The sequence below is a fragment of the Python bivittatus genome, unplaced genomic scaffold (genome assembly GCF_059951505.1).
Source record: "Python bivittatus isolate LINGU-HERP-01145 unplaced genomic scaffold, Pbiv_v1 ctg000480_np1212, whole genome shotgun sequence".
In the NCBI taxonomy this organism is placed as follows: Eukaryota; Metazoa; Chordata; class Lepidosauria; order Squamata; family Pythonidae; genus Python; species Python bivittatus.
In genome coordinates this window covers 60,143,504-60,168,879 of record NW_028277075.1, presented here as the reverse complement: position 1 = coordinate 60,168,879, position 25,376 = coordinate 60,143,504, and the positions used below count along the sequence as shown (strand labels likewise).

At 38.3% G+C, this 25,376-nt stretch overlaps 1 protein-coding gene across 3 annotated transcripts in view; it reads right to left on the bottom strand.

Annotated features, from left to right (window-relative positions):
* Nucleotides 1–343: 343 nt before the first annotated feature.
* CARS1 (cysteinyl-tRNA synthetase 1) overlaps nucleotides 344–25,376 on the bottom strand; it is a 44,927-nt gene continuing 19,894 nt past the window's right edge. For 2 of the 3 annotated variants that reach the window (XM_007429584.4, XM_007429583.4), the window contains 17 exons: nucleotides 24,059–24,208; nucleotides 23,696–23,836; nucleotides 22,660–22,748; nucleotides 22,132–22,253; nucleotides 21,922–22,034; nucleotides 20,881–21,009; nucleotides 18,240–18,369; nucleotides 17,887–17,990; nucleotides 16,332–16,429; nucleotides 13,373–13,562; nucleotides 11,320–11,388; nucleotides 9,205–9,286; nucleotides 7,611–7,691; nucleotides 7,373–7,440; nucleotides 3,048–3,107; nucleotides 2,607–2,690; nucleotides 344–2,088 (listed from right to left, as the gene is read on the bottom strand). In XM_007429584.4, coding sequence (XP_007429646.1) covers nucleotides 1,954–2,088; nucleotides 2,607–2,690; nucleotides 3,048–3,107; nucleotides 7,373–7,440; nucleotides 7,611–7,691; nucleotides 9,205–9,286; nucleotides 11,320–11,388; nucleotides 13,373–13,562; nucleotides 16,332–16,429; nucleotides 17,887–17,990; nucleotides 18,240–18,369; nucleotides 20,881–21,009; nucleotides 21,922–22,034; nucleotides 22,132–22,253; nucleotides 22,660–22,748; nucleotides 23,696–23,836; nucleotides 24,059–24,208 — 1,845 coding nt within the window. In that variant the 3' untranslated portion in view covers nucleotides 344–1,953. Of the gene's footprint in view, nucleotides 2,089–2,606; nucleotides 2,691–3,047; nucleotides 3,108–7,372; nucleotides 7,441–7,610; nucleotides 7,694–9,204; nucleotides 9,287–11,319; nucleotides 11,389–13,372; nucleotides 13,563–16,331; nucleotides 16,430–17,886; nucleotides 17,991–18,239; nucleotides 18,370–20,880; nucleotides 21,010–21,921; nucleotides 22,035–22,131; nucleotides 22,254–22,659; nucleotides 22,749–23,695; nucleotides 23,837–24,058; nucleotides 24,209–25,376 lie in introns of those variants that run through there. The other variant, XR_015797112.1, reaches the window with a different exon arrangement.

Below are 25,376 nucleotides of genomic sequence, written 5' to 3'. Positions count from 1 at the left end.
CATAGTCATTGTATTAAAGAAAGCACACAGTGAAAATCCAGTTCCTATTTCACACTAAAAATGTGAGAACTCAGAATTTGGGGATTGGTAGAATCTAACTTTTCTGAATTTGGGGAAGTTCACACTTGTAGAAAATTAAATTTCCTTTATTATTAAAAAGAACCTCCCTCTCTCCTGCACCTCTGTCTCTCCTAAAATTTGTGACAGTAAAAACCATAGTTAAAAATAGAGGAATTATTGTATATGCAACTATACTCAGCTTCTCTTGGACTATTACATTATTTCTAAGAGATAACAAGCTGTGTCCCAATAGTCAGTGAAATAAGTACATTTCAATGATGGCATCAATATTTTTGGCCAGGTTTTGAAAGTCAGCTTCAGTGAGCCATTTGCAATCCAATTAGCAACAACTCGTATGCTGTGGATTTCAATTGCTGATCCATGGAGCAATCCCAGGCCATAGGCCGCAGCATGAATCCAAAAGCTGCTTCTGTTACATAAATTAGAATATATGAACAAGCTGCTACTTTAGAGGATACCATATGGTAACACAGATAATCTAGATGAATTGTATTTTCCAGGAGATGCTGGGGAAAGAGATCATTCAAATGCTATAAAAATGTTTTCATCTTAGTATCATATTGATACTTAATGTTTTCAAGAGCCAGTAGCAAATTACAGGAAAAACAAGGTGCTTAATGGGAGAGAGGAAAATATGACTGAAACCGATATAGGTTCCAAAGGGATGTTCAAAACTGATCTGGAGCTAACAAAGATGCCATTTCCTGCACATTTGTTATTATCGCAAGGTATTTAAAGTACCCTAATTTAATATGGTATTAGAAGAGTTCTAATGGAGGGGCAGCAAATCAGATGGAACTTTTCAAGAATAAATGTATACATTGTTGAAATGCTGACTTTAGTTTATAAGAATCAGAGTGACCTGTGAAATTTTATTGAGTTATAACAGTAATTTCAACAGGACCAAAGCAAGCTGAACACTCAGTAAAGGATGGTGGGAATGTATTCTGTGTTGACCATAGGTCATAACAACAATTTAAAAACTATGTAATACAAATGCAAGAATTACAGCAAAAACCTGGATCTATGTTTCTGACTCTGTATGCATTTAAAGTACAATTTTTGCAATAATGTTTCAGTTCCTTGCAACAGAAAAAAACCTCTTGCTCTTTGTTAGCACTCGTTTCTATTTAATGTCCTATTTTATTAATCTATTAATCTGCAAAAAAAAAAAAAGAAACCCTATGGAAATTGTTATTTAGTCTTGGAGTGAGTTGCAGAAGAGAGAGTAGGATCTAGAGTGTTTCTGAATAAATATATGTGAAATTAGATTTCACGTTAAACAAAAATATTGCCCAACTGATCATGTCATACCTTAGAGAAACAAAATAACTATTTCATTCTAGGGAAAGATGAATTTGTTTTATACAATATCACTCAATTTTTCATTATGACTTAAATTAATATTAGCCCAGCCATTTAACAGTTTTCCTTTACAAAACAAATCTGCATGAAAAGTCATACAAATTTTAGAAAGTACTTTCAATAATGTAATGCTTTTCAGTATAATGTTTCCTAATGTAATGCAGTTATATCTTTTGCTAGCACACATATTTTGTATATCTTTTCCTCAATATAAATCTTTCTTGTACTTTTTCTCCATCTTAGTGTGTTCTAATTCACAAACAAGTTTAGAAATAAGTGAATTCTCAGATTAAAACTGAACTATGTTTTTGTTTGTCCTTAGTTATTCTTGCTTCTGTTGCATAAAACTTACATGGATTTTATTAAAGTAACAAAAGTTTTATTGGCATCTGAAACTGGATTATATATGTCAGCACACTATGGGAAGTACAGAAAGAACTTGTTACTTCCACTGATGTTATCCAACTCTTGCATTTCTTTAGGAAAAATACTGTCCAAGTTTTATTTTCAGTTTGTAACTCCATTTTGATTCATTTGAAGAAACTCCTTGTACAGTTTTTCTTGTGCTTCATACATTTTCTTTAATTTCTTCGTCTGTCCTTTGCTGAGTTCTTTGCCTTCTACATCATGGGTTGGAAGCCCCTAGAAAATATTAATTCAATATCTTGACTATTTCATTCCAGAGTTTTCCTGCAGTGATATAATTATATTATCCCCTTTCATTAGTTTTAGGCATCCATAGGAAAATTAAAGAAAAAGAGGCCTTTGCTTATCTAATAACAATTATCTGTACAGTATAACAGATTCTGAACTCAAAAGAAAAAATATCACCCACAAGTTCAGAAAGGATAATTGAGTGAAAAAGTTCTATTTCAAATTCTTATATGAATGAAATGATCATCAAGATGATCTTGAGCAAGCCACTTTTGGTCTCCTCATCTGCATATGGTGGATAATGATGCTGCTATTATCTTACAAAGTTACTGTATTATAAGGATTATAATTAGATTACATTTGTTAAACACTTTAAACATTTGAAATAATCATAAGGATTATTACAGCATTATTCTTATTATAGCATTATACACTAGTAGGTTTTCTCTCATCCTTGAATCCTGAATAAGGTGTTTGTGTGTTTTTTAAAGTCACAGTATTCTTACATTTTCATCAAATTTGGAATACTTGTCGTGCTCAGATTTAAACATATCTCCAGGTGGAATTTTCATTTTCACAAGTTTTGCGGCCTGTAAAATAAAATATATATTATAACTCTGGAATAAATTAATACCATAGTCAAGAATTACTATTTCCATAACATTTTCTGTTGCTCACATTGTAATAAACATACCAAAACTTTGGCTGAAAATAAACTTTGATCAACACTTCAGAAACTTGAGACAGAAATAGATGTTCACATTAATATCCCAAAAATGGAATGGAAAAGCACAAAAGTATTTACACTTTAGAATGACTTGGACAGTGAAGACAAAATTATCTTCAAAATCTGTAGTGACTATAGAATCTATATCGCTGCCTGCCATTCAGTTCATGATATTATTATTTAATATTAATAATATTAATATTATTAAGAGATTATTTACCTCTTGTTCTTGTTTCTTCTTAGCTGCTTCTTCTTTTTTCTTCTTTTTCTCTTCTTCAATCTATGGAAAATCATGTTAAAGAACGTGCTTATTATTTTAAAAATTCAGTATTAAAATCACTGTATGCATATATTCCCCCTCCCTTCTCCCTTTCACATCCTGCTATGCTGCGTCATCACAGCAGGGTGTATATTCATAAAGGTCATTCTATCTGCTCAGCTACAGCAAGCAGGCATCTATACTGGGGCAGCAGTGATATAGGAAGATGCTGGAGGTGAATGATCACTCTAGTGACAACAGCAAAGGCATCATTTCATACCACATGGGAGAAGGCAATGGTAAACAACTCCTTATTTTTCCAAGAAAAAGTGACTGACAATATACTGTTAGATGGTGGGCCCCTCAGGTCAGATGACAATATGCAACAGAGGAAAAGTTGAGGATCTTTTGGAGTATCAATGGTGTTTATGACACAGCTAGATGTGGGATGTCTACTTGTCATGAAGGAAAAGCAAATTTGAAGGTGCAAAGATAGAATTACAGTGGGAACATAGAATGGAAGAAGCATGAACATGGGAAAGCTCAACACAGTGAAAGATTAAATGAATTGACCACACATTATCATCAGTGAATTGAAATGGACTGGAATTGGACACTTTTGGTCAGAAGATCACACTGTTTACTATTCAGGATATGAAAAATAAGGAATGGTGTTGCTTTCATAGTCAAGAAGGGTATAGCAAAGACAGTATTTGAGCACAGTGCAGTCAATGACTGAATAATACCAATTATAGTTTGCAGACAACCCTTTAATATGATGATTATCCAAGTTTATGCTCCAACCACTGATGTAGAAGAGGAGCTTGACAAGTTTTATTGTCAAGTTCAACCTAAAATTGAGAGAACATGTAAGCAAGATGAGCTGCTTGTGGTTGGAGAATGGAGTTCCAAAGTTGGAAATAGTAAGCAAGAAAACATAGTTGGGCTTATATATGATATAGAAATGAAGCAGGAGGAGGACTTAATAGTTTCTGCCAATCCAATGATTTCTTCACTTATAACACAGTCTTCAATGATGCCTATATACATGGACATCACCAGGTGGAGTACACAGAAATCAATATTATTAATACAACAAGGTGGAAGAGCTCAATTATAACAGCAGAGACATGGCCAGGGGCTGACTGTGCAACAGATCATGAACTGCTCATATGCAAGATCCAAGTCAAGCTAAGGTAGAAGAGCAAAGCCAGCCAGTTTCCATTATTTCATTTTAAGCACATACCCACCATTTTCAAAGAGAACATCAGGAATTGCTTTGAGGTCCTGAACCTTGCTGATAGGGAACTAGAGAAACTCTGGAATGAAATCAGAGAAGTTGCTAATGATGAATGTGAAAAGAGACTTCAGAGACCAAGAAACAGAAGAAAGCAAACTGGATGTCAGAACAAACAGTAGTAATTGCCAAGAAGAAAAGAGAAGCCAAAGCAAAGACAGACAAAGATCTCAGGAAAGAACTTAACAAAGAAAATGCTGTATACTCCTTATTTATTCACCCTGTAGGTTGAATATATATTGAGGGAAGCTGGATTGGAAGAAGAGGAGTGTGGTTTTAACATTGAAGAAACATCAATAACCTGTGCTATGCTGATGACACTACTCTGACAGTTGAAAATGCAAATGATTTGCAAGCTCGAATAATGAAAATCAAGAACACAATGAAAAAAATGGAACTAAGATTAAATATAAATATGAACTAATGATAACAGGTACAGCAACCAGCCTTAGAACTGATAATGAAAATACTGAAGTGATAGATAGTTCCTACCTTTTAGGATTGTTTACCAACAGTAAAGGAACCAGCTCTTGAGAAATATACTGTAGACCAGCACTTGGTAGGGTATCAATGAAGGCCTTGGAAATTGGAATTCAAATGCCTTGATGTGTCTATACCTACACAGTTCAGAATTGTGAAGACAATGGTTTTCCTTGTGACATGCTATGGAAGCAAATGTTGGACTTTGAAGAAGCAGGACAGAAAGATTATTGATGCTGTTGAACTTTGGTGTTGGAGAAGACTTTCTTGAGAATATCAAGAAAACCAACAAATAGATCAAAGAATAAATCAAGCCAGAGTTTTCATGAGGCACAAATGACCAGACTCAAGTAATATTATTTTGGACACATTATGCAAGCACGTAGCTTTCTGGAGAAGTCTATAATGCTGGGAATGGTGGAAGAAAAGAGAAGAAGAGGACAATCAGCAACAAGGTGGATGGACTCAATTACAGCAGGGATAGGTGCACTATTGGAAGACTTGAAGGCCCAAATTGGGTTAGATCATCCCAGAGAATCTCTATCTATGTGGCTGCTAATAGTCATCACTGACTTGATGGCACATAATCAATCAATTCATGTATTAGTTTATGCATATATTAGTTAATGCATATATTGATTTAATCTGAAGGATAAACAGTATTATAATTCTGTTCAGAGCAAATTATTTTTGGAACTTCTAAGAGAATTATATCCATGAGTACAACACTTTTTTCTGTATGGAATGTGAACCATAACAGAGGTTGTGTATTCATGTTAATGAAATACTAGGAAAGTTACAGGTTGTACCAGAAGACATTGTTATATGTGCACTGGCATAAGAAAATGTACAGTGGAGGGTAGGAAATTCAGTGACTGTGTTGGATGTTGTTGATTACAAGTCCCAGCAGCCCTTAGCTAGCCTGGCATACTGTGATGGATGCTGGGAGTTCACCAGTACCTCAGGGGCCACCAATTTTCCACTCATGGACATACAGTGATAGTGGGAAATACATTTATATTTACTGACATCTAGAAGAAACCATAATTTACTTGTCAAAATATTTTTTCCATAATATGACCCTTATATAACCCAACAGAATTCTGTAATTTTTTTTTAAAATTCAGAAATATTTGAATGGGAATGTGAAACACACACATAGTCCTTTAAAAAGGAAGGAGAGGAATGTAGTCATCTGACTGGGTACTTATAACAAAATCAGGGAAGTCCTTCCAGTAAAAATTGATTTCTGGAAAGTCCAGGGGCTCATCCACATAGCCACTTTGCAGTGCTTTCCACCTGCCCATCTAACATCATCAACAGTGGAAAAACTACCACTAATCATTATGCAGAATGTGTGGTGGGGCAATGTTTGTACACTCCAGGTGCTTTGTCCAATCACTTTTTCAGGTTTTCATCATAGGATTATAGATGTATTAACCAACTTAAGATTGATACAGTACTCTTCTCATTGCAAAAAATAAAGCAATGAGGGCCAGAGATACAACATAAAATAATGGTATGCAATAGTCCTATGAAACATTTTCATGGATGCTGCCCATCTAGAGACCATCTGGATTACTTCAAATTAGAATCAGAAATCATCATTCCAAACTGCAGGAATGTAGATGTCCTCTAGATGGAAGAACTATAGTCCTGTCAGAGGGATAATAATGTTCTTACATCAGACAATTCCCTTGCCTCAAAATAGTCTTCCTGAATAATCAGAAGAACTAAATTAAAATACTTTTCTGTTTGCCTTTGTTGAGTTACGGCCCTTTAAACATGAGCTAGGGCTGGAAAAAATCCAGGTAGTAAGAGTATCATTCTCCTACCTCCTGGAAATGGGGCCCACCATGTGAGTCCTCCAGAGCCTTTTAAGGAGGAAATACTTTTGGTTTATTTTTGTTTGCTAGTAGTTAAATTAATCTCATGGAAAACCCCATTCAGGTCTATATTCCCATGTCCAAAACCCTCCTGTCACCCCAAAGAAGAAAAAATAGGCTGCACAATTGAGGTATCTGGTCTCTCTCACAGCCACAGACAAAATGGTAATGGAAACGCAATGCTTAGAGACTGGATAGGCCAACTGAAGCTGAACAGGTTGCTCAGTCTGACTGCATTATATCATGGCTCTTCTTCCACATGCTCTAGATTGTCTGCTTGGAAAATTTTGTGTCAGGATAAGAGGGAAAATACTTTCACACTTGAAACTCCTTTAGGAACTCCTAAAGCCAACTTCAGGGTGCCTCAGCAGCACACTAGCAATGAAATGGGGATGACCTCATAAAGGCATAGCCTCTACAAATGGATAATGGGTATTTTCTTGCGGCAGCAAACAGGATGTATGGATGAGCCCCCAAATCCCTAGTAAAATTTGTGCTCATAGATAAACAAGGGCATGACTATATTTTTGTTCCTATTTTGTTCTTCCATGTATAAGTGCTGGATTTTCCCAAATGAAATTAGATATACTGAAAAAATAATTTAAAGAATAGAAATGTAGAACCTTTTCCTTTTCTTCTCTTTCTTTTAGCAAGGTGTCTCTGTCTACCAGCTTGACCACAGTTGGAAGTCCTAGGGGAAAATAAAAAGGACATTTTACGTACCTTTACATATGTCACTACTATGGTCTATGCAGCCTATCATCTATATAAACTGTCTGAAATCAAGCTAGATTGCCACTGTAGTGTTTCATATTAGCAACTGAAAAGAGAAGCCAAGACAGGGCTCAGGCACTTCTTTACCTTCATGATCTTCAAACCGAACTCCATGCTCTGGAAGGATATCATCTCGTAGAGAATCGCAAAGCTTCAGAACTTCAAACACTACAAGCACAATGAAAATGTTGAAACTTAAGTAAAAAGATTTATCTGGTCACCTGGACATACATCAAGTTGAAGACTTTTTCTTAATATTTCAGTGGGCAACAAGGCTGCTGTCTTCTTTCAGGATATGATCTCCCTAAACTTTTCAGTATTTGTTTTAAAGGAATAAGCATCTGAGAAAACAACTTACACTATGCAGTCTGAGAAATGGAATGAGTGAAATTCTATAGGAGACGCCTTATTATATATTAATTTTTGTAGCTCTATGCAGCATTTTCTCATTGACAGCAATTTTCTCAGATTTCAGTCCAAGAATCATACTTAATCCTGCATTTCAGGAGCCAGAATTGAAGACTCAAAGAAGACTGAATTTGGGAACATCCATACAATTATACAACCTAACCTCCAGCATAAATAAACTTTAATTATTCCAGTGAAATTGACTATGAGTGCAATCTTAAATAGATTTCCTAGGGCATAAGCTCTTTCAATTTCCAGGGAAATCTGTACTAGTAAATATGTTTAAAATTGCACCAAAAGCCACTAACCATGATAAAACATTCTGTGCCCTTTTAGAGATACATAATTGGAAGCCACTTTTGCTCACTTAAGCAAAGAACACAGGAGAAAATTGGTGAATTGAAGTTTGTTATCTCCAAAGAAGAAGCTGTACCACACTGATATTTCACAATAAGGTTTAGTTCTTTAATTGCTTCTCAATGTTCTGATATTAAACTTTATTTGGGGTATTTTCTTTCATCTCAGTTATCAACTAAACATTCAAAAAGCAAATCAATTCTTTGCTAAGAACAGCTACTATTGCGCTCAGAGTTTCCAATATCTGCTCTTGTGCAATGCATAACAAAACTTTTATTTGCATATCATATTAATATCCCAGTTAAAACTCTTCTGGTCTAAAAACAAGAGAGATCAGCAGTGCATGAATGAGTCCTTTGTTACAACACTAATGATCTCAAAACAAGGTTTCCCACATGTAAATGATTAAGCTGTACAATGCCTAGAATCAGGGGAAGAAAGGAGTCACATCCTTTCAGCTCAGAGTTTTATGGCATGTAATGAAACATGTTAGTTAAGATTCTTTGCCTTGATATTGTGTCTCAACCATAAAATATGCTGCGTGCAGCAGGCTATAGAATCTGGGCAACCCTAACAAATACAACCAAGGAGTGAGGAAACACAGTACATCTCCTTTCTTTCTTCATAAGCATGCTTCTAAAATAATAAAATTTCATACCGCCACCAGTGAAGTCACCATGGTGCAATGAAAATGGAGAATTATTTCTAATAGCAAACAGAAATAAGTAAGGCTGCATGTAAATGCAGGGCGTAACTTCTGAAACCCACCTTGTGGTTGAAGGGGCTCTGGCCTAAGTACACATTTTGAGTGAGTGAATGAATTGTTAGTTGTGTGTGGGAAGAAAGAAGGGATTCCCTTTTGTAAGAGTGGCACACTTTTTGTATAGATGCCTATTTATAACAAGAAAAATCTCACCTTTTTTTTCTCTGGCAATTTGCCTTACGCCTTCTCTGAACTCAGACAAAACATGAAGATATGGCATTAATGTAGATTCAAGCTGCAGAGGGAAAAAAGGCACTTAAACACCATTTTCTTCCTCAACTACTTTTATCCATTTTCTTCCAAACTAGATGGATTTCTGAAACCATTATCTGAATAGAATAGCAAAGGAGTCCTTTTCAGACCTGAACCTTATAGCGCAGATAAATGACATGATACAAGGCACTTGGGCATGAGAGTTCTGATGCAGAGAAGACTGGGTACCTTTTAAATATTACATTCTTTGTTTTGAAAAGGACAGAATATATATGACAGCACACCCCAAGAGAAGCAGTCCCTTCCCCATTTCAAGCAACAGGTCTCATCTGTTAATAGGACCTGACATCCTGTGTTTGTGAGGAATGGAGAAAGCTGGATGTCCATTTCTGATGTCAGAATGCTCCCCTAGTGTCTCCAAAGAAAGCATTTGCAATATTGCCATATTCTGACTAAACTCTCTTGTGTCTCTAAGTACTTGTAATAAAATTGTTTATTTGAACAAGGTTCTTATATGAACAAAAACTGGCTTTATCGTGACCCCGCTACATGGCAGTTTCCTTATTATCCTCCCCAAACCAGTCCCAAACAGCAACATTCTATATAAAAATAGTTTTATACAGAACTCTATCTATTCATCCATCCATCCATCCATCCATCCATCCATCCATCCATCCATCCCACACTATTCCACAACACCAGTATCAGTTGGATGTTATATTGATGAACAAAGGATGTTTGTTTCGTCATGAACTAACAAATACCATTTTGGTGCTCGCTAATTTCTTCTATGATTATTATATCCAGGCTATAATAGATTTAAGTTGGTCTCTACACTCAATTTGTACAATTGATTCTTTTCTGTTGCTAGATCTAGTGCCATTTTCTGCACAGATACTATGCAAAGTCCTCAGTCTTTTTTGGGGGGGGGTTAATTCATATATTTTAACATATGATCAAATTATTTATTGCTACCTAACTTGTTGAATGGAGTGTAACTAGTAAACTCACTGTGCCATTAACAAAGTGCTCAGTCTTTTAAATAGAACACACTACTTTCCTAAATAAGTTAGAAAACATTTTATGCCAGTCTTAACAGAGAGCAAGATATGGTGATCTTCACATCTCTACCATCATATCTGATTTGTTTTCTATTATCAGTATGAATGTGCTCACTTTTTAAATGTAGGACTAAAGAATGGAAAGGGAAAAAATACAAATTTACTCAAGATTATATAACTTAAGCATGCTACTTCAAGGAATAAATTTGTATGTTTATACACACCCACCCTCCCACCCACACATGTGCATGTTCTCTTTTACCATTTATGTCTTTCATATTCCTTCCTTTTAAAAATGTTAAATATTCAGTGCCCGTTGGTTGCTATTTCCTGTTAAATGGCAAGAAGAATTCCCTCTATTATTCAGAATCTTTATTGAAGCATTCTGTACCTGTTAAACATGTCTAGTTTTGGAAAGGAGTTTTGTGCCCTACCTGCAAAACTGATATTTGATGACATAATTTAAGGTCTTCCCCAACACAACCAAAACCTCATGCATTGTGGGTGTTTTGCAAAGACTCTACAGGTATTCAAATACTGCTTGGCAGTTCAACAAGGCAAAGAGCTAGAGTTAGTTCACCATTAAGAGCCAGTTTGGTGTAGAGGTGAAGGTGCTGCCCTACAAACCAGGAGATGGTAAGTTCTAGTCCCACCTTAGGCATGAAAGCCAGCTGGGGGACTTTGGGCCGGTCATTCTCTCTTGGCCCAATCCACCTCACAGGTTGTGGGGGAAAATAAGAGGCAGGAGTATTAAATATGTTCACTGCCTTGAGTTTTTTTTTTTTTTTTTTTTATATATATATATATATAAAAAAACTCAAGGCAGTGAGTTTTTGTATATATATATATTTATATATATATATATATATCTCAAAATAAATAAAATATACTACTATTAAGTTTCTAAGATACAAAAGCTTGCTTCAATGTCTAATCCAATCTTTTTGAAAGCCATGAATAGATATGAAATCAGCAAAACATATTTTCTGCTTACATTTAACGCATGACCATTTCTTCCAACTGGGAAACCAATACCCTCGTCACTTTCTATTGCGCCAAAGACCTATGGAAAGGAAATGTATACAAACCTGAACATACAGATTCACACTTACTAGCAAACAGTTTTTAAGTGTTAGAAATTCCAACCAAAAATAATGTGAATGCAATTTGAATTATCCTGCCTGGTTTCAAGCTCCACTAATATAGTGGAACATTAATATAGAGTTCCTGTAGATAGATCTCGACTATTTGGTGGAGTGAGACGGCATTATCTTTACCTATTCCTTCTCTCCTCTATATATTTTCCCCCAGAAAAGCTGCTGCAGAGGACTGGGTATCTTTCCTCCAGCAGGAACCTCTCCAAGATTTCAGTCTTTTTCATTTGCAAATGGAAAAGCCTGAGTGCAACCTTAAAACATGCTGAAAGAATAAATATATCACAGACACTGATGCTCTGGGTCATTTCACACTTTTCCTCAAGTGCATTGGTAATGAATAGCTGCCATTCTCTTTAAGTGTTGGTGGAAGGATATCCTCAGAATAACAAGTCAGGGGAAGATCTCTCTCCTCTGTATAACTGAGGAATAGCAATAACCAAACCTGTAAACCAACATAATTTGATGAACTTTCTTCCATTTAAACAATTTTAAGCTGAATCTTTATGATTCAATAATGGAAGCCCCAGCTGCACCATCTGAAGTGATACTGTTTCTCAACCTTGGCAACTTTTAAGATGTGTGGACTTCATACCACATGGGAGAAATAAATCATTGAGATGACGTTCTACAACAGTGCATGTAACTGCCCTACCAAACCAGTGGTACAGGTGGTCCTCATGGGAGAATTGAAACTCTATTTGTATAATCTTAGCTGAATGCAGCTTGCATAATTTTCTGGCTGAAAGAGTCACTCTCAGAGAAAGTAATCTCTCTCTATACTTCATATGCTATGAATAAAGAGAAAAATTGACCTGGTTGTCAAAATAGTCTTTGTGTGCTGTATTTTGTCTGAACAGCCTTAAATAATTCATGACACACAAAGTCTTTCATGGAGTCTTCCAACTACTCTTGGTGTTCCATCTCCCTATGTCAGTTTTGCTGGGTCAGTTCCATATCTTGACAGTTATATATGCCTCTGCTAGACATGCTAGATTTAGATGCCAAAGTGTTTATTAAGCAATTTTGTGGAAACTGGAAGAGGTTCTAGATAAGAAAGTACAGGTAAAGGAAAGATCAGAGAGTATGTGGCAAATGGAGAAATGGCCAGGAGAACCTGGGACTGCCATAGTTGTGGAGTCTGACTGTTTGGAACCAGTGGTGGATTGAAAGACTGTGATGGCTGGGAGAGAGGAGAGTGGCTAGAAGGTTGGCTGAGACAGCACGGGTTGTACCCAGTGGAGTTATGCCAGTGGGTCAACCAAGACAGTGGAAGCAAGGCTGTTGTCTAATCCTGCAAGCGGCTATGACTGAGCATATCCACCAGAGCCACCATCTGGTCAACTGCAACTGGTGAAAAGGGAATAGTAGAAAGATGGATGCCAGTTGAACCACTCTTCATGGAAGATCTTCAACATATTAAAGACTGACCAAGGGAGAGGAGCAGAGGGCATGCTGGAATTTGTTTGTGCAACCTCAGCAGTTTGAGAAAGTTGGCATTAGAAGAACAGACTTGCACATGGAGAAGATAGAGGAGCTGCATGTGAAGACTGTAGAAGAGTTGGAATTGCTAAAACTGTCAGTAGAGGAGGAGGAGGAGGAGGAGTGGCATGCCCATTCTTCAAGAAGCCACCACTTAATAAAGCAATTCTGTACAATAGAGCCAATATGGTATGTGGTTAAGTAACTGGACTGACATTAGGGAGACCAAGGTTCTAATGAAGCCTCAGCCATGGAAGCTCACTGGGTAACTTTGGACCAGTCACCCTCTTTCAGTCCAATCTACTTTATGGAGCTGTTGTGGGAAAAATAAATATTTGATATCAAATAAAAATACTATTACAGTACTACAGTATGTGGCCGATTTTGAAAGCTTTGTTCAAAATCCCATACCTTTAATATCTGGGTAAGATAAACGCATATATTTTCTAGCAACATTCTATTTGGCATCTGTCGGGCAGTCTTCTTAGTAGCAATGTAGGAATTACACTGACTGACCAGTGATCGCAGTTCTTCCAAGACGGTACGCGTATCAATGTTATCACACAGTGCTTCATGGACAGCTACCTTCTTGTCATAAAAACTAGGCAAGAAAATAAGTTTATTAAAAATAAATCACTGAGATGACATTCTACAACAGTGCATGTAACTGCCCTACCAAACCAATGGGTACAGGTGGTCCTCGTTTAACGACTACTCATTAAGTGACTCTTCAAACTTACAATAGTGCTGAACAAGTGGTAGTTATGGCTGGTCCTTGGAGTTCCAGCCGTTGCAATATCCCCATGGCCACAATCCAGGCACTGATTATGATGTCACAGCAAGCTATGTTCACATGACTGCAATTTCCGATGTTCCCTGCTGGTTTCCCACAAGCAAAGTCAATGAGGAAGCGGGCGAGAACTTGGAAGTTGCAGTCACATGAGGTTCTCACTTAATGATCCACATGGTCCTCACTTAAAGACAGCAACTGGGACTGCCAGAACTGCCATCACTAAGCAGCACGGTCATGTGACGTAATGTTTTACGACCACGTTGCTTAATGATGGCAATTCCGGTCCTAATTGCCATCATACACCTGTACAGCATTCTGACTCATAAGCCAAATTGCAAAAACCTCTGAAAGGCTGCCTGACTAACTAGTATTAGTTTAGGTCTAACACTAACCCATGCTTTGTTCTGGCATGTTAGAATATTGTCTGAACTGTACATTGAGATTGAGTTAGCTCTGGTAGGTAAAAAACCAGCTTTAGATACTAGGTTTTGAAACTGGCTAGTGTCCACTAGTCATATAGATAAAATTAGCCACAGTTTTCCAGGTTTGGATGATACAGAAGTTATGTGGTTAATCAAAAACATGAGTAGAAGCTTTCTGTCTTATCATGGCACGAGAAAAGAAGGGAGAAGTATGCAAATCTGGAGAGCAAGACAAGGATTGTCCCTGTCATGGTAAACCATGATTATTACATCCAAACACAATCAGTGAAGGTTTCTGAACAAAAATGTTTCCATCTGTATTGTGCAATCCGACTTCAGATAGTTTATCTGAGAAAGAATTAATCCATCTTGTAAATGTACGCTTCTAACTCTGAGGCCACAAAACAAGCTTGATAAGTTTGGGACCAATATATAAAAAAAATGTAGCCTGGAAGCCAGCCAAGAGTGGAGCAGAGTTCCAGCAATCTAAGGCAGGGCTTCAGTGCACTTTGCTCTTCGGGGGACTAAAATAGGTATGAAATAGTTATATAAAACTGTTTCACGTGCATAGTGGAAACTGCTATCAAATTCAGTTTGGGGGTTCAGCTTCTGAATTACTTTAACATAGATTTTGTGCCTGCAGCAGAGTGCTTAGCAATGTTTCTCAACCTTGGGAACTTTAAGAGGTGTGGACTTCAACTTCCAGAATTCCTCAGCCAGCATGCATAGGTACAAAAATGTCAAAAATGACAAACATCGTTAATTTATTAAATTAAAAATCCAGTTGCTGCAGAACAGCTGTTTCTCTTTGCCCACCTAGCTGGCAGAGTTTTTGATTGGCCAGAATAACATTTGGTTTTATTACTGGGTCGATATATACTATTATTTCAAGATCATGTCTAAGATGACATAATTCAGGAAACCTATCCTGCTTAGCATAGCCCAAATCCTGCTTAGCACAGCCCAAATCCTGCTTTTCCTTCTTTTCTCCCTCCTTGCTCAGCAGAGATATTTCTTTCCTTTCATTTTTTTCTTATTCACGTTCTCTTCTCCCTCCTCGTCTGGCAGCAGAAAGTTTTCGCTTGCTAGCTTGCTGTTTCTCCCACTCCTTGCCTGGCAAAGAGAACCCTATGGCAGGGCAGCCAGATCTGGCTCTCCATGCCTTTCCTTGAGCAGCCTCCGCCTCCTGGCCCTTCCTCCCTGGTGAAGCTGTGCCTCCCCAAGGCCCTTGTCCAGACAGCCTGGGACCCCCTCAGAAGCAGTCTCTGCCACAGGGCATGAGGGTGGGCAGTGGTTCCCAGAGAGTGGCACTGCTTGGTGTGAAAGGCCTCTGGGCACCACTCGCACACCCAGCCAACCAGGCTCTGCTCTTGCTCGGAGACCCACTGGGTCAGCCAAGGTGAACGACCACACTGCCACTGCTGCCGTGATACTTTTCTTCCTGCAGTGCTCCTGATGGCTCAGCTTGGGTATCTGTGCAGTACTCCACAACCTGACCTTGGTGGACCATGTCCTCAATGACCACAAAGTATTGAACACTGCAGAAAATGACCCAGATGGTTGCCTATGGCCAGTTGGTTGCAAGTATGAGATCCCTGGTCTAGGGTCTTCTCCCCACTTCTTTGGATGGCCTTCCCTTATTCCTTTTAATTTTTACCAAATAAAGGAAATAATGGGCTGGAAGAAGAAAACTAACATTTAAATCTAAAGGCCAATAACCATTTTTCTTTACTGGGAAATATAGCTCTCTTGGAAAGCTTATGAAGGGGGCATTATTTCTTTCTCCTACTTATGGATTTTATGGTATTTGTTTTCCATTCTAGGAAATAAGTAAATAAATAATGGAACGGTGGCACACTTTAACAGAAAAACTGAGTGCACAATGCACAAACATAGCCTGGCATGTACATATCTATGCCAAGCACTAAACAGAAAAAGAAATCAGCTACGAAGGCATGTGCAAGGACCTGGGACTGGTGCTATGAATGGCCTGGCTGGCATGTGACTTAACAAATAATTGAGTTTCAAGGAGGACGTGTTTAAGGAACGCACCCTGTCTGCTCTAAATGGAAATGCCAGTTTGAAAAACAGGATCCCTTGCCACAAATATACAAATGTCTATTCATAAAGAGAGAAAGAAAAATGGTTATCTCACCTTTGATTCAGCTCAATTTCCTGGTTTTCCCATTTTTCAAACTGGCTTGTCACATCAGCAGGAGCCCGAAGGATATCTTTCACATTTAAAAAGAACTCCTAAGAGAGGAAGGGAAAGAGCCCACAATCTGTTACAAAGTATATTGTTCAGATAGTTATTTCAATACTCATTTTCAGCCCAAAATAGGATTAACCCAGCAAGAAAGGCAAGATGTTATTATCTGCTATCAAGCTTTGTGTGTGTGTGTGTGTGTGTGTGTGTGTGTGTCCTTAACCATGATTTTGCAGAATACGGTAGAATACATTAATAAAAAGGCCTTTTAAAAAAAATTCATTTATAAACAAAAGAGTTAACTTTCTTGCCAGATAGGATGATGATCTAAAAGAGTTTTATTTCCTCCCCTACCCCTGCTTTCCATTGTATATTGATTTAAAGAGCGCTAATAATGAACTAAGAAAACAGACCTTTGCAAGTTTTTTATTTCTAATTTCTAATTAGCCTTTCAAGGAACAGTCTGCCCCACGCCTCATGATACAGATTAACCTTGGAAGATACTGTCACTTGAATTAAACTTCAACTGGCAAGTTTTCAATCTATACCAGGCAAAAGAAAGTTGATAGGACTCTCCTTGGTTTCTTCCAATAATTAGTCAGCCCTGATCCTAGTTGGTTTTACAATGTATTGCTGTTATTACATGTCACTCATGACACTAGCATAGGTGTCTATAAGGGTGAGGTTAGAGCAAATGATGACATCTAATGTCATTTTTTTCATAATCACAGTTAGTAGTACAGGTAGTCATCAGTCAACAATGGTAATTGGGACCAGAATTTCCATCGCTAACCAACATGATTGTAAAGCATGATGTCATGTGACCATGCCACTTAGCAACAGCAGTTCCAGCACTTCCGGTTGCTGTCGTTAAGCAAACCCCTCACCGTTGTTAAGTGAAATGTCACATGGTCACCATTTGGAATCTCCTGCCAGCTTCCCCACTGACTTTGCTTATCTGAAGCCAGCAGTGAAGGTCATAAATGGTGATCACGTGACCACAGGATGATATAACATCATAATTGCAAGCCCGTTGCCCAGCACCAAGATCATGATCACGTGACTGCGGGGACACTGCAATGGCTGCAACTATGAGCATCTGTCATAAACCCCTTTGTTCAGCGCCGTTGTAAGTTCAAACAGTTATTGAACAAGTGGTTGTTAAGTGAGGATTACCTGTAGATGCTTATGCTACCTTGTGAAATGGACCCGCTCCATTTGCGATTTACTATTCTGCATTATGATCTGTGAAATCCTGATTCCAACCTCCCTACTCCCTCTTTGTTGTTTTTGACAGACAACAAAACTAATGAGCCCATGAATGACTACCACATGTGACTAATGGGCTGGTTTGGTTTGGGGGATCAAGATGCATAGGCCTACCTTATTATTTTGTGCCACAATCTTGCATATGAAGAAAGGAGCAAAGAACACCTGGTATTTTTCAGCAGTATGTCCCAACATCTGCACAATAGAACAATGAGAAGAAAGGAAAATAACTTACGCTTATGAATTTCTCATACTGGATAGCAGACTCCATGGTGTTCTTTGAATAGTCTAGAGTATCCTTCCAAGAATGCATAAGAAAAGCCAGCCTTAATTGCCGCGCTGTTGAGAGTTTTAAAGAAACAAATGGAAAAATGCTGCATAGTAGGGAATCATAGCTGGAAGAGGCCATTTAGACTATCAATATGTAGCTATTCTAAAAAAGCCCAAAATGCTAATTACAATATAAAAGAAATAATCTTAAATGCAAATTAGCCAGTTTTCAGCCCAACACAATGCAGATAAACTGAGCAACAGCTAACACCCTTCTACCCACCAAAAATGAAATATTTTAAAATTAGCAGATCTTACCTGTATGCTTTTTTAGTGCATCTTTTATTGTAATAAAGTTTTTCAAAGATTTGGACATTTTACAACCTGCAATTGTCAAATGCCCAGTGTGTAGAAAATAGCGCACCCAGTGATCATTTTCAAAGTATGCCTACAAAATCAATGAGACCAAAGATGTATATTATAATATGAACCGCCATTAGATTGCAGCAACATAAAAAAAAAAGAACAATCTAAGTTATTCAGATGTTACTTCATAATACAGGTAGTCCTTGACTTACAACCACAATTGGGACTGGAATTTCTGTTGCTAAGTGATGTGGTTGTAAAGGGAGACATCATGTGACTGCATGCTTAGCGACCACAATCACGGCACTCCCCGTTGCCATCATTAAGTGAATTCCACTGGTTGTTAGCCAAGGACCCACCCAATCCAAACCATTCCAGGCTTGGTTCCTCCCAGCCCCGAGCCTCAGCAAGGTAAGGGACTGCCTCCAACACCCCCCACCTGCCTATCTCCCCCTATCTCTGTCCTTTTGGCCGCCCTGTACCCTGTCTTGCAGGGCGGCAAACAGCCCCAGAACCACATGGCTCTGGGGCTGCTTGCTACACTGCAGCTCAGGGGTTTCTTGGCATGTTGAGGCTCTAGGGCTGCAAGAAGCCCCTGAGCTGCAGTGCAGCGCAAAGCTGCAGCCACCCCTGGAAGCCTCAGCCACCCCAGCCTGCCCCAGCAAGCTGCAGTGCCCAGGAAGCACCAGCAAGCATTTGTCTGCCCAGCTGCCTTCTCTCCCAGTTCCCCACACCAATCTTCCACTTTTTGTGCCCAGCCACTGCAGTCAAAGCGGAAGCGCTTCACTGCCTTTGCTGTCTCTTTTTTGGATCCAGCTTCTCCGATGAATGCTTCCTACAGTCCAGCCCAACCCAGCAGTGCAGGGCAAATAAGAAAGCACCAGAGGTTGGCTCAGCTTCTCCAGTGAACCTTTCTACAAATAGCTCCCTGACCCAACCCCTGGCGTTTTCCCATTGGGTGAAACCACCTCCTGTCTTCCCCACTGGCTGGTATTCTTATTTGTGCCACCCTGCTGGGTCAGGCTGGGGAGCCACGTGTAGGAAGCGTTTGCTTGGGGTAAAGCATTTGCCTGCAGGTCTGAAAAAGGGATAGCAAAGGCAGCAAGGTTTTTCTGCTTTGGCCATAGTGGCTGGGCGCAAAAGGCAAAAGGTTGGTGCAAGGAACTGGAAGAGAAGGCAGCGCCACAGTTGCAGCACACCAAGAAGCCCCTGAGCAGCCGCATAGCAAGCAGCCCCGTTGCAAAGTGCCTGAATCTTGATCATATGATCACAGGGACACTGCAACAGTCATAAGCACGAAGACTGGTCATAAAATTACTTTTTCAGCACTGTCGTAACTTCAAATCATCGCTAAACAGGGCAGTTGTTAAACAAGGATTACCTGTATATGGAATTCTAAGCTATGGTTATGGCAAACCATATTTTGGGATGAATTTTGTCAAAATTTTATATATAAACTGTAACAGTCGAAACATACAAGTCATCTAGTCATAAGCAGAATAAAAAATGAAAAAATCTGTAATATAGCTTACAGTTAAGAAGAAGCAATAGAAGAACATTTTAATGGTCAGTCTGAGGATTTGTAGGTTTAGTAACATTTATTTAGAAAACCTATATGGCCACCCATCTTATGTATCATGACTCTAGGTAGCTCACATTAACACCAATAAAAACATAAAAGAAACAATAAAAAAACCCAGCCAGCGCCTGATACCCTAAAGCAATACTCCCCAATAACAGTAATCACTGGGCTCCAGTCTCGCCCCATCCTAATGATTGGGGGAAGAGTCAGGTATTTAAATAATAATTCTTAGCAACTGGGAATTGTAGGTGAGCAAAATCAGGAGTGCAGTAAGTTGTCTACCCTGGAATACAGTCAAGACTAGAGCAGTGTTTCTCAATCAGTGGTGCACAGAAGAACTCCAGGTGGGATATGACATGCTGCCCCAAATCTGTGTACAGGGAAAAGAGAAAGGAAACAAGAAGAAGAAAGAAGAAAGAAGAAAGAAGAAAGGCAGAGCTCCCAGTCTCTATCTAATGCAGTGTTCCTCAGCCCTGGCCACTTGAAGACGTATGGACTTCAACTCCCCGAATTCCCCAGCCAGCATGGCTGGCTAGGGAATTCGGGGAGTTGAAGTCCACACGTCTTCAAGTGTCCAAGGTTGAGGAACCCTGATCTAATGCATCAAGGCTGGCTGATCCCAGCTATGGGGGCCGCTGCTGAAACAGGAGGCCTGCTTTCTTGTTATAGCTGTTGGGAAGGACGCCTTGCCCATTTCCACCTTCTGACATGGATCACAGAGCAGGAAATATAGAGGGAGTGAGACCTGGGGTTGACCAGCAAGCACTTGAAGTGCAATCTAGGGTTTGAGCTGTATAGGATGTTCTATTGATTCAAACACACACTTCTTTGTAACGGATCAATATAGTAACAGAATGCACGTATACATATAAATGTTCTTCTTGGAAAAAGTATCCTTTTGTCCCCGTCTTGCTGGGGCTCAGTTTTGTTTTGTTTTTTAAATAGAGGGATATACAGGACTTCAGAAACAAAAGATTGAGAACCACTGGATTAGTGTATTACACCACTTACCTCAGACTGTGCCAACTCGTTGTCATGGTGGGGGAAACGAAGATCAAAACCTCCTCCGTGAATGTCCATAGATTCTCCTAGAATGGATCCAGCCATTGCAGAACATTCAATATGCCATCCTGGACGTCCCTATTTACACATGGTGATAAACGATTAATCATGTGGATTAATGTGCTTGGTTATTTAATATTAAAGGTTAACCTGCATTATATTCATTAAATGATTCTGCTCGGGCAATGAATTCTGGAGAAGTACAGAATAATGATGGGCTCATCACCTTGTATAAGGTGGCGTCCTTCAAACTGCAGGGTATGTTTGTCTTTTGCTTAAGAATTAAAGTCATTAGCAGAGAAATATTTCTAAAGTCTCCAATCAGCTGGTGGATTAGAAGAACATTAGGACTATATAATTGGAACCTAAAACTGTAAAAATTGTGAAGAAGTCTGCTAACAGAGCCATGAGGCCAAAGATAATAAGAATGGGTTCAGGTTATAACCAACTCAGATGGGAAGGCTGTTAAAAAGAAAAGTAAATAAATACATTTCATCTATAAAATTATTGGGTCACAGAAGAAAAACACTTCAAATTGTATCTTTCTAGGGCCATTTCTTCAAAGCAATAATAGATAGTTTTAATCTGAGAACCTGATCAGTGCTGATTAGATGAAGACCACAGCTGAAAAACCAAGAGGCTATTTATATGCTTTATGAGCCAGCATTTTTACATAGCTGTACTCCCTGGACTTATAAAAATTAATAATGGGTGTAGTTGTTAGACACTATCATTTATTCCAAATTTATTTAGTGTATATGGATATGCATATGCAGAATATACAATAATAGTGCCCTAAATTCAAGGATTCTGTTGCACAGGTGAAAATCATATACAAGAAGGGGTGCACAAATTTCCATGCTTGGTCTGCTTACAGAAATGGCATTGTAGAAAATTTAAAAACAAAAAAATCAAAACTTTCTACTCCCCCAAGGAAATAGATGTGTCTCCTGGTCATGCAACTGATTGTTCAATCTCTGCTATCCTTACTTTGCCCCAAGGAGAATCCCATGAAGGCTCTCCTGGTTTGGAGGATTTCCACAAAGCAAAATCATTTGGAGATCGCTTTTCATTTAAACGATCCACTGAGATACTCAGGTCACCTAGGAGAAACAGAAGAAAGAATTATAAGAATCAGTAACCTTCTTTATCCAGTATCCAAATATTCTCTTGGAAACTCATTTACTGAAATTAAATTACCTTCACCCTCCTGTAACGCTTTTTGATCTCCTACAGCTTCAGGGACCAGTTTTGCATAGGTGTGTTTCTCAGATGCATCAAATTTTAGTGTATCAAAATAAACAGATCCATTGGACACATAACTAGAAGGCAAAACTACAGTTTCACTAAACAGAAATGTTATTGTTATTGAATGTAAATAACATTCTTCAACAGTTTTACATGGCTGATATATATATAGAATTTAGGAAAGCTAGGCTATGCTGGAGGTTGATGTTTGGAAGTGTAATCCAGCTGATCTGGAAGCATCAGGCTAAGGAAAACTGGATTAGGATTAATTCAGGAGCGCATGTAAAATAGCTGAAAATCTTTATTGTAACTCTTTGTTATATAATGTAGAGAAAAGTTAGATTATCTTATATAAAAAGGACATTGGAAATATTCCTTTATAGGGAAGCCAGTGTGTTGCTTGCCAGATATTCAGATTATTACTCTCATCACTTTCTGTATGTTACAGAGATCAATGGAAAAAAGTCAAGTTATACTCACCCATACCCATTATCTACAATCTTCTGAACAAAGTCCACAATTTCTGGTACATATTCACTAACACGAGTTAAGACATCTGGAGGTAATACCTGGAAAAAAAACAAGTGTTTTCTTTTTTCTGCTGCACCAAAATATATTCTGCTTCACAGTTAAAATTATATATTAGTTGTTTCTATTTGGAAACTGCTTTTGGACTTTTTACTTGAGACTCAAAAAAATGAAATTTCAATTTTGACGATATATTTTATAACTATAGAAATACTTTGTATTAGTTTTCCTTATATTTTTTATTGATATAGATTTATTTTGTAGTTTTTTAAATATTAGAGTAAGAGCTGAACGTATTTTATGTTTATGCCTGTGCCAAAGAAAGTTGGAAGTTACTTTTTCTTTTTTGTATTCTTTTTCTGACCTTTTTTTCTCTTTTCTTTTTTCCAATATTTTACTCTTTGCTGAAATTTAATAAAGTTCTTTTTTAAAGAAACTTATATATTAGTATAATAATAATAATAAAACTTGGCAGGGAAATCTTAATTAAACGCAACCTAAAAACAAGAGACAAACAGAAACTGATCCTCAAACTCCTACCATTCTTGGGTAATTATTCTGCTTAATGAAATCAAGAACATCAATTTCCAAAAACTGAAACTGAAAAATAAACTTCAAGCTGAAAATAGAAACCAACATTGCTCCAACTGTTGTGGAACACAAATAGTTCTTGATGGGAGCCTCATTATAAGTCTGATTTTCTAGATAGGAACAAATGTTTCACTTTGTAACAGTTTCGAAACACAGTACTAAGAGCAGACTTTCTGAGGATTTTACCCGAAGATTTCAGTTTATCATCATAATAAAATTCTGATTCAAAATCTATTTGAAATAGTTTCCTACAATGGTGGTTTGAAGCTTGTAACTACAAACATCGCATATTTCCTTTCTAGTCTTGCAAAGGAGAGGAAATCTGAAACAATGAAGCATAAACAATACTATTCAGGCGTGTCTTTTTAAGTTTTGTTGAATAAGCATGTCTACTTACATTGAGAGCTGCCATATCCTTATGATACTCTTCTTCCCAAAATTTGGGAAGTTTGGAAAATATAGAGTTGTCAGTCACCTGGCTGCCCAACTTAGTGTCCAGCCACTCAGAGAGTGTATCTTTTGCTTCTTGCAACAAAATCTGAAAAATACATTATATTTAACACAGGCTGTTTATCATAATGCACAATTCCACAATTCTTAAGAAAACCCCAGAGGCCCGTGCCCACATGCTTTTTAAGTTTCATGGGAAAGAGACTTCAGTGGGACCTTGCTTTGGGGAGTGAATGAGTGTGTGTGTGGCAATGTATCAAAAGGCAGTGACCCAAATGGTTTGCAATCTTTTTCAGAAAAGAGCACCAACCTTGGCATGTTTATTGACTTCTCCCTCAGAGAGCTTCTTTTGCAGGGCATCTTCTAGTGGTTCCAGAGCAGCTCTCACTGAATTTTCAATCCTTTCCAGCATCTGTTTCTTATCAAGGTCAAAAGTTTCTTTCAGCTTTGCCGAAAAGAGCTAAATTAAGAAACATGGATGAAAACATGGATAAACAAACCATGTGGATACTTCTATGAGAGCACAAAGAAGCATCAGCATGTAAAAAGATAGATAAGAAGCAACTATTAAAAGCCTCCTGACATTGTGTGAGTATGTGCATGCGTGCATGCATGCATGCATCCATGTATGTGCAAACAAGGAAATGGATGGATGTGTGGAGGGGAGGGAAGAAAACAGGTCCGGCTCCCTTCTGATTGTGGCCTCTCCCTCTGCTCTTGTGCAGCCTGCAACCTTTCTTCTCCAAGAGACTGTGACTATCACCTATCCCCTAGTCATAGGAATAGAATTCTAAAATCAAACTATTATGTAGGCAGTCATGCTTCAAGTAAGAATGTCATCTGAATTTTAGAAGAAAACAGAAATTCTCATTAACATTAATTATGTCATAGAAGCAATCATAGCCAAGTCGGCCAATGCAGGGAAAAATATATATAAAAAAATTATTAATTGGGTCATCCCTCTATTAGGACCAACCAAAATGTTACAGAAGAGTATGCCTGCCAGTTTCTGAGTTCTCCAAAGTTCTTCATCAGGCAGTTACACTACAGAAGTGGACCTTCCAAGCAAATTATGAAAATTACGAATATTTGCACATTTCCATTTCATCATTTATTTAATTTCCAAACCCCTTCAAAAATGACCTTGGAATGTTTCTGGCAATTATCAAGGACAAGCTGGAGGCAAACAAATGCAGAGATTGACGTCTGATTGGCAGCAGGGGAGAGGGCGGCAGTACAAATCAACCTCGGGGTAAATAAAAGGAAAGGGGAGCTGAAACCAAACCTTGGGCAAAAGGAGCTGTTTTCAGACTGGCTTGCGAGTGTGAGAGACAAGAACGTATTAGGATGTGGCTATAAGGAATAGGGCTATGCAGTGGTTTGGATTCCAAGTGGAAAAGATGGTTTGGAGCCCGCGGGGGTGCTTGGTAGCCTGTGTCAGCAGCTCCGCAAAACAGGTGCATCTTTTTCCAGGATCATCAGCTGCTGCCATGCAATCATGGGAAAAAACACATCTGATTGAAGGACTTGCCAAAGGGGGCTACCTGTGCAACCTTCCAGGCTTTCTTCTTATGATCCAAAGCACTCTGCAACTCTTCATAGGGCATGTTAGCAATGAGAGAAGCTGA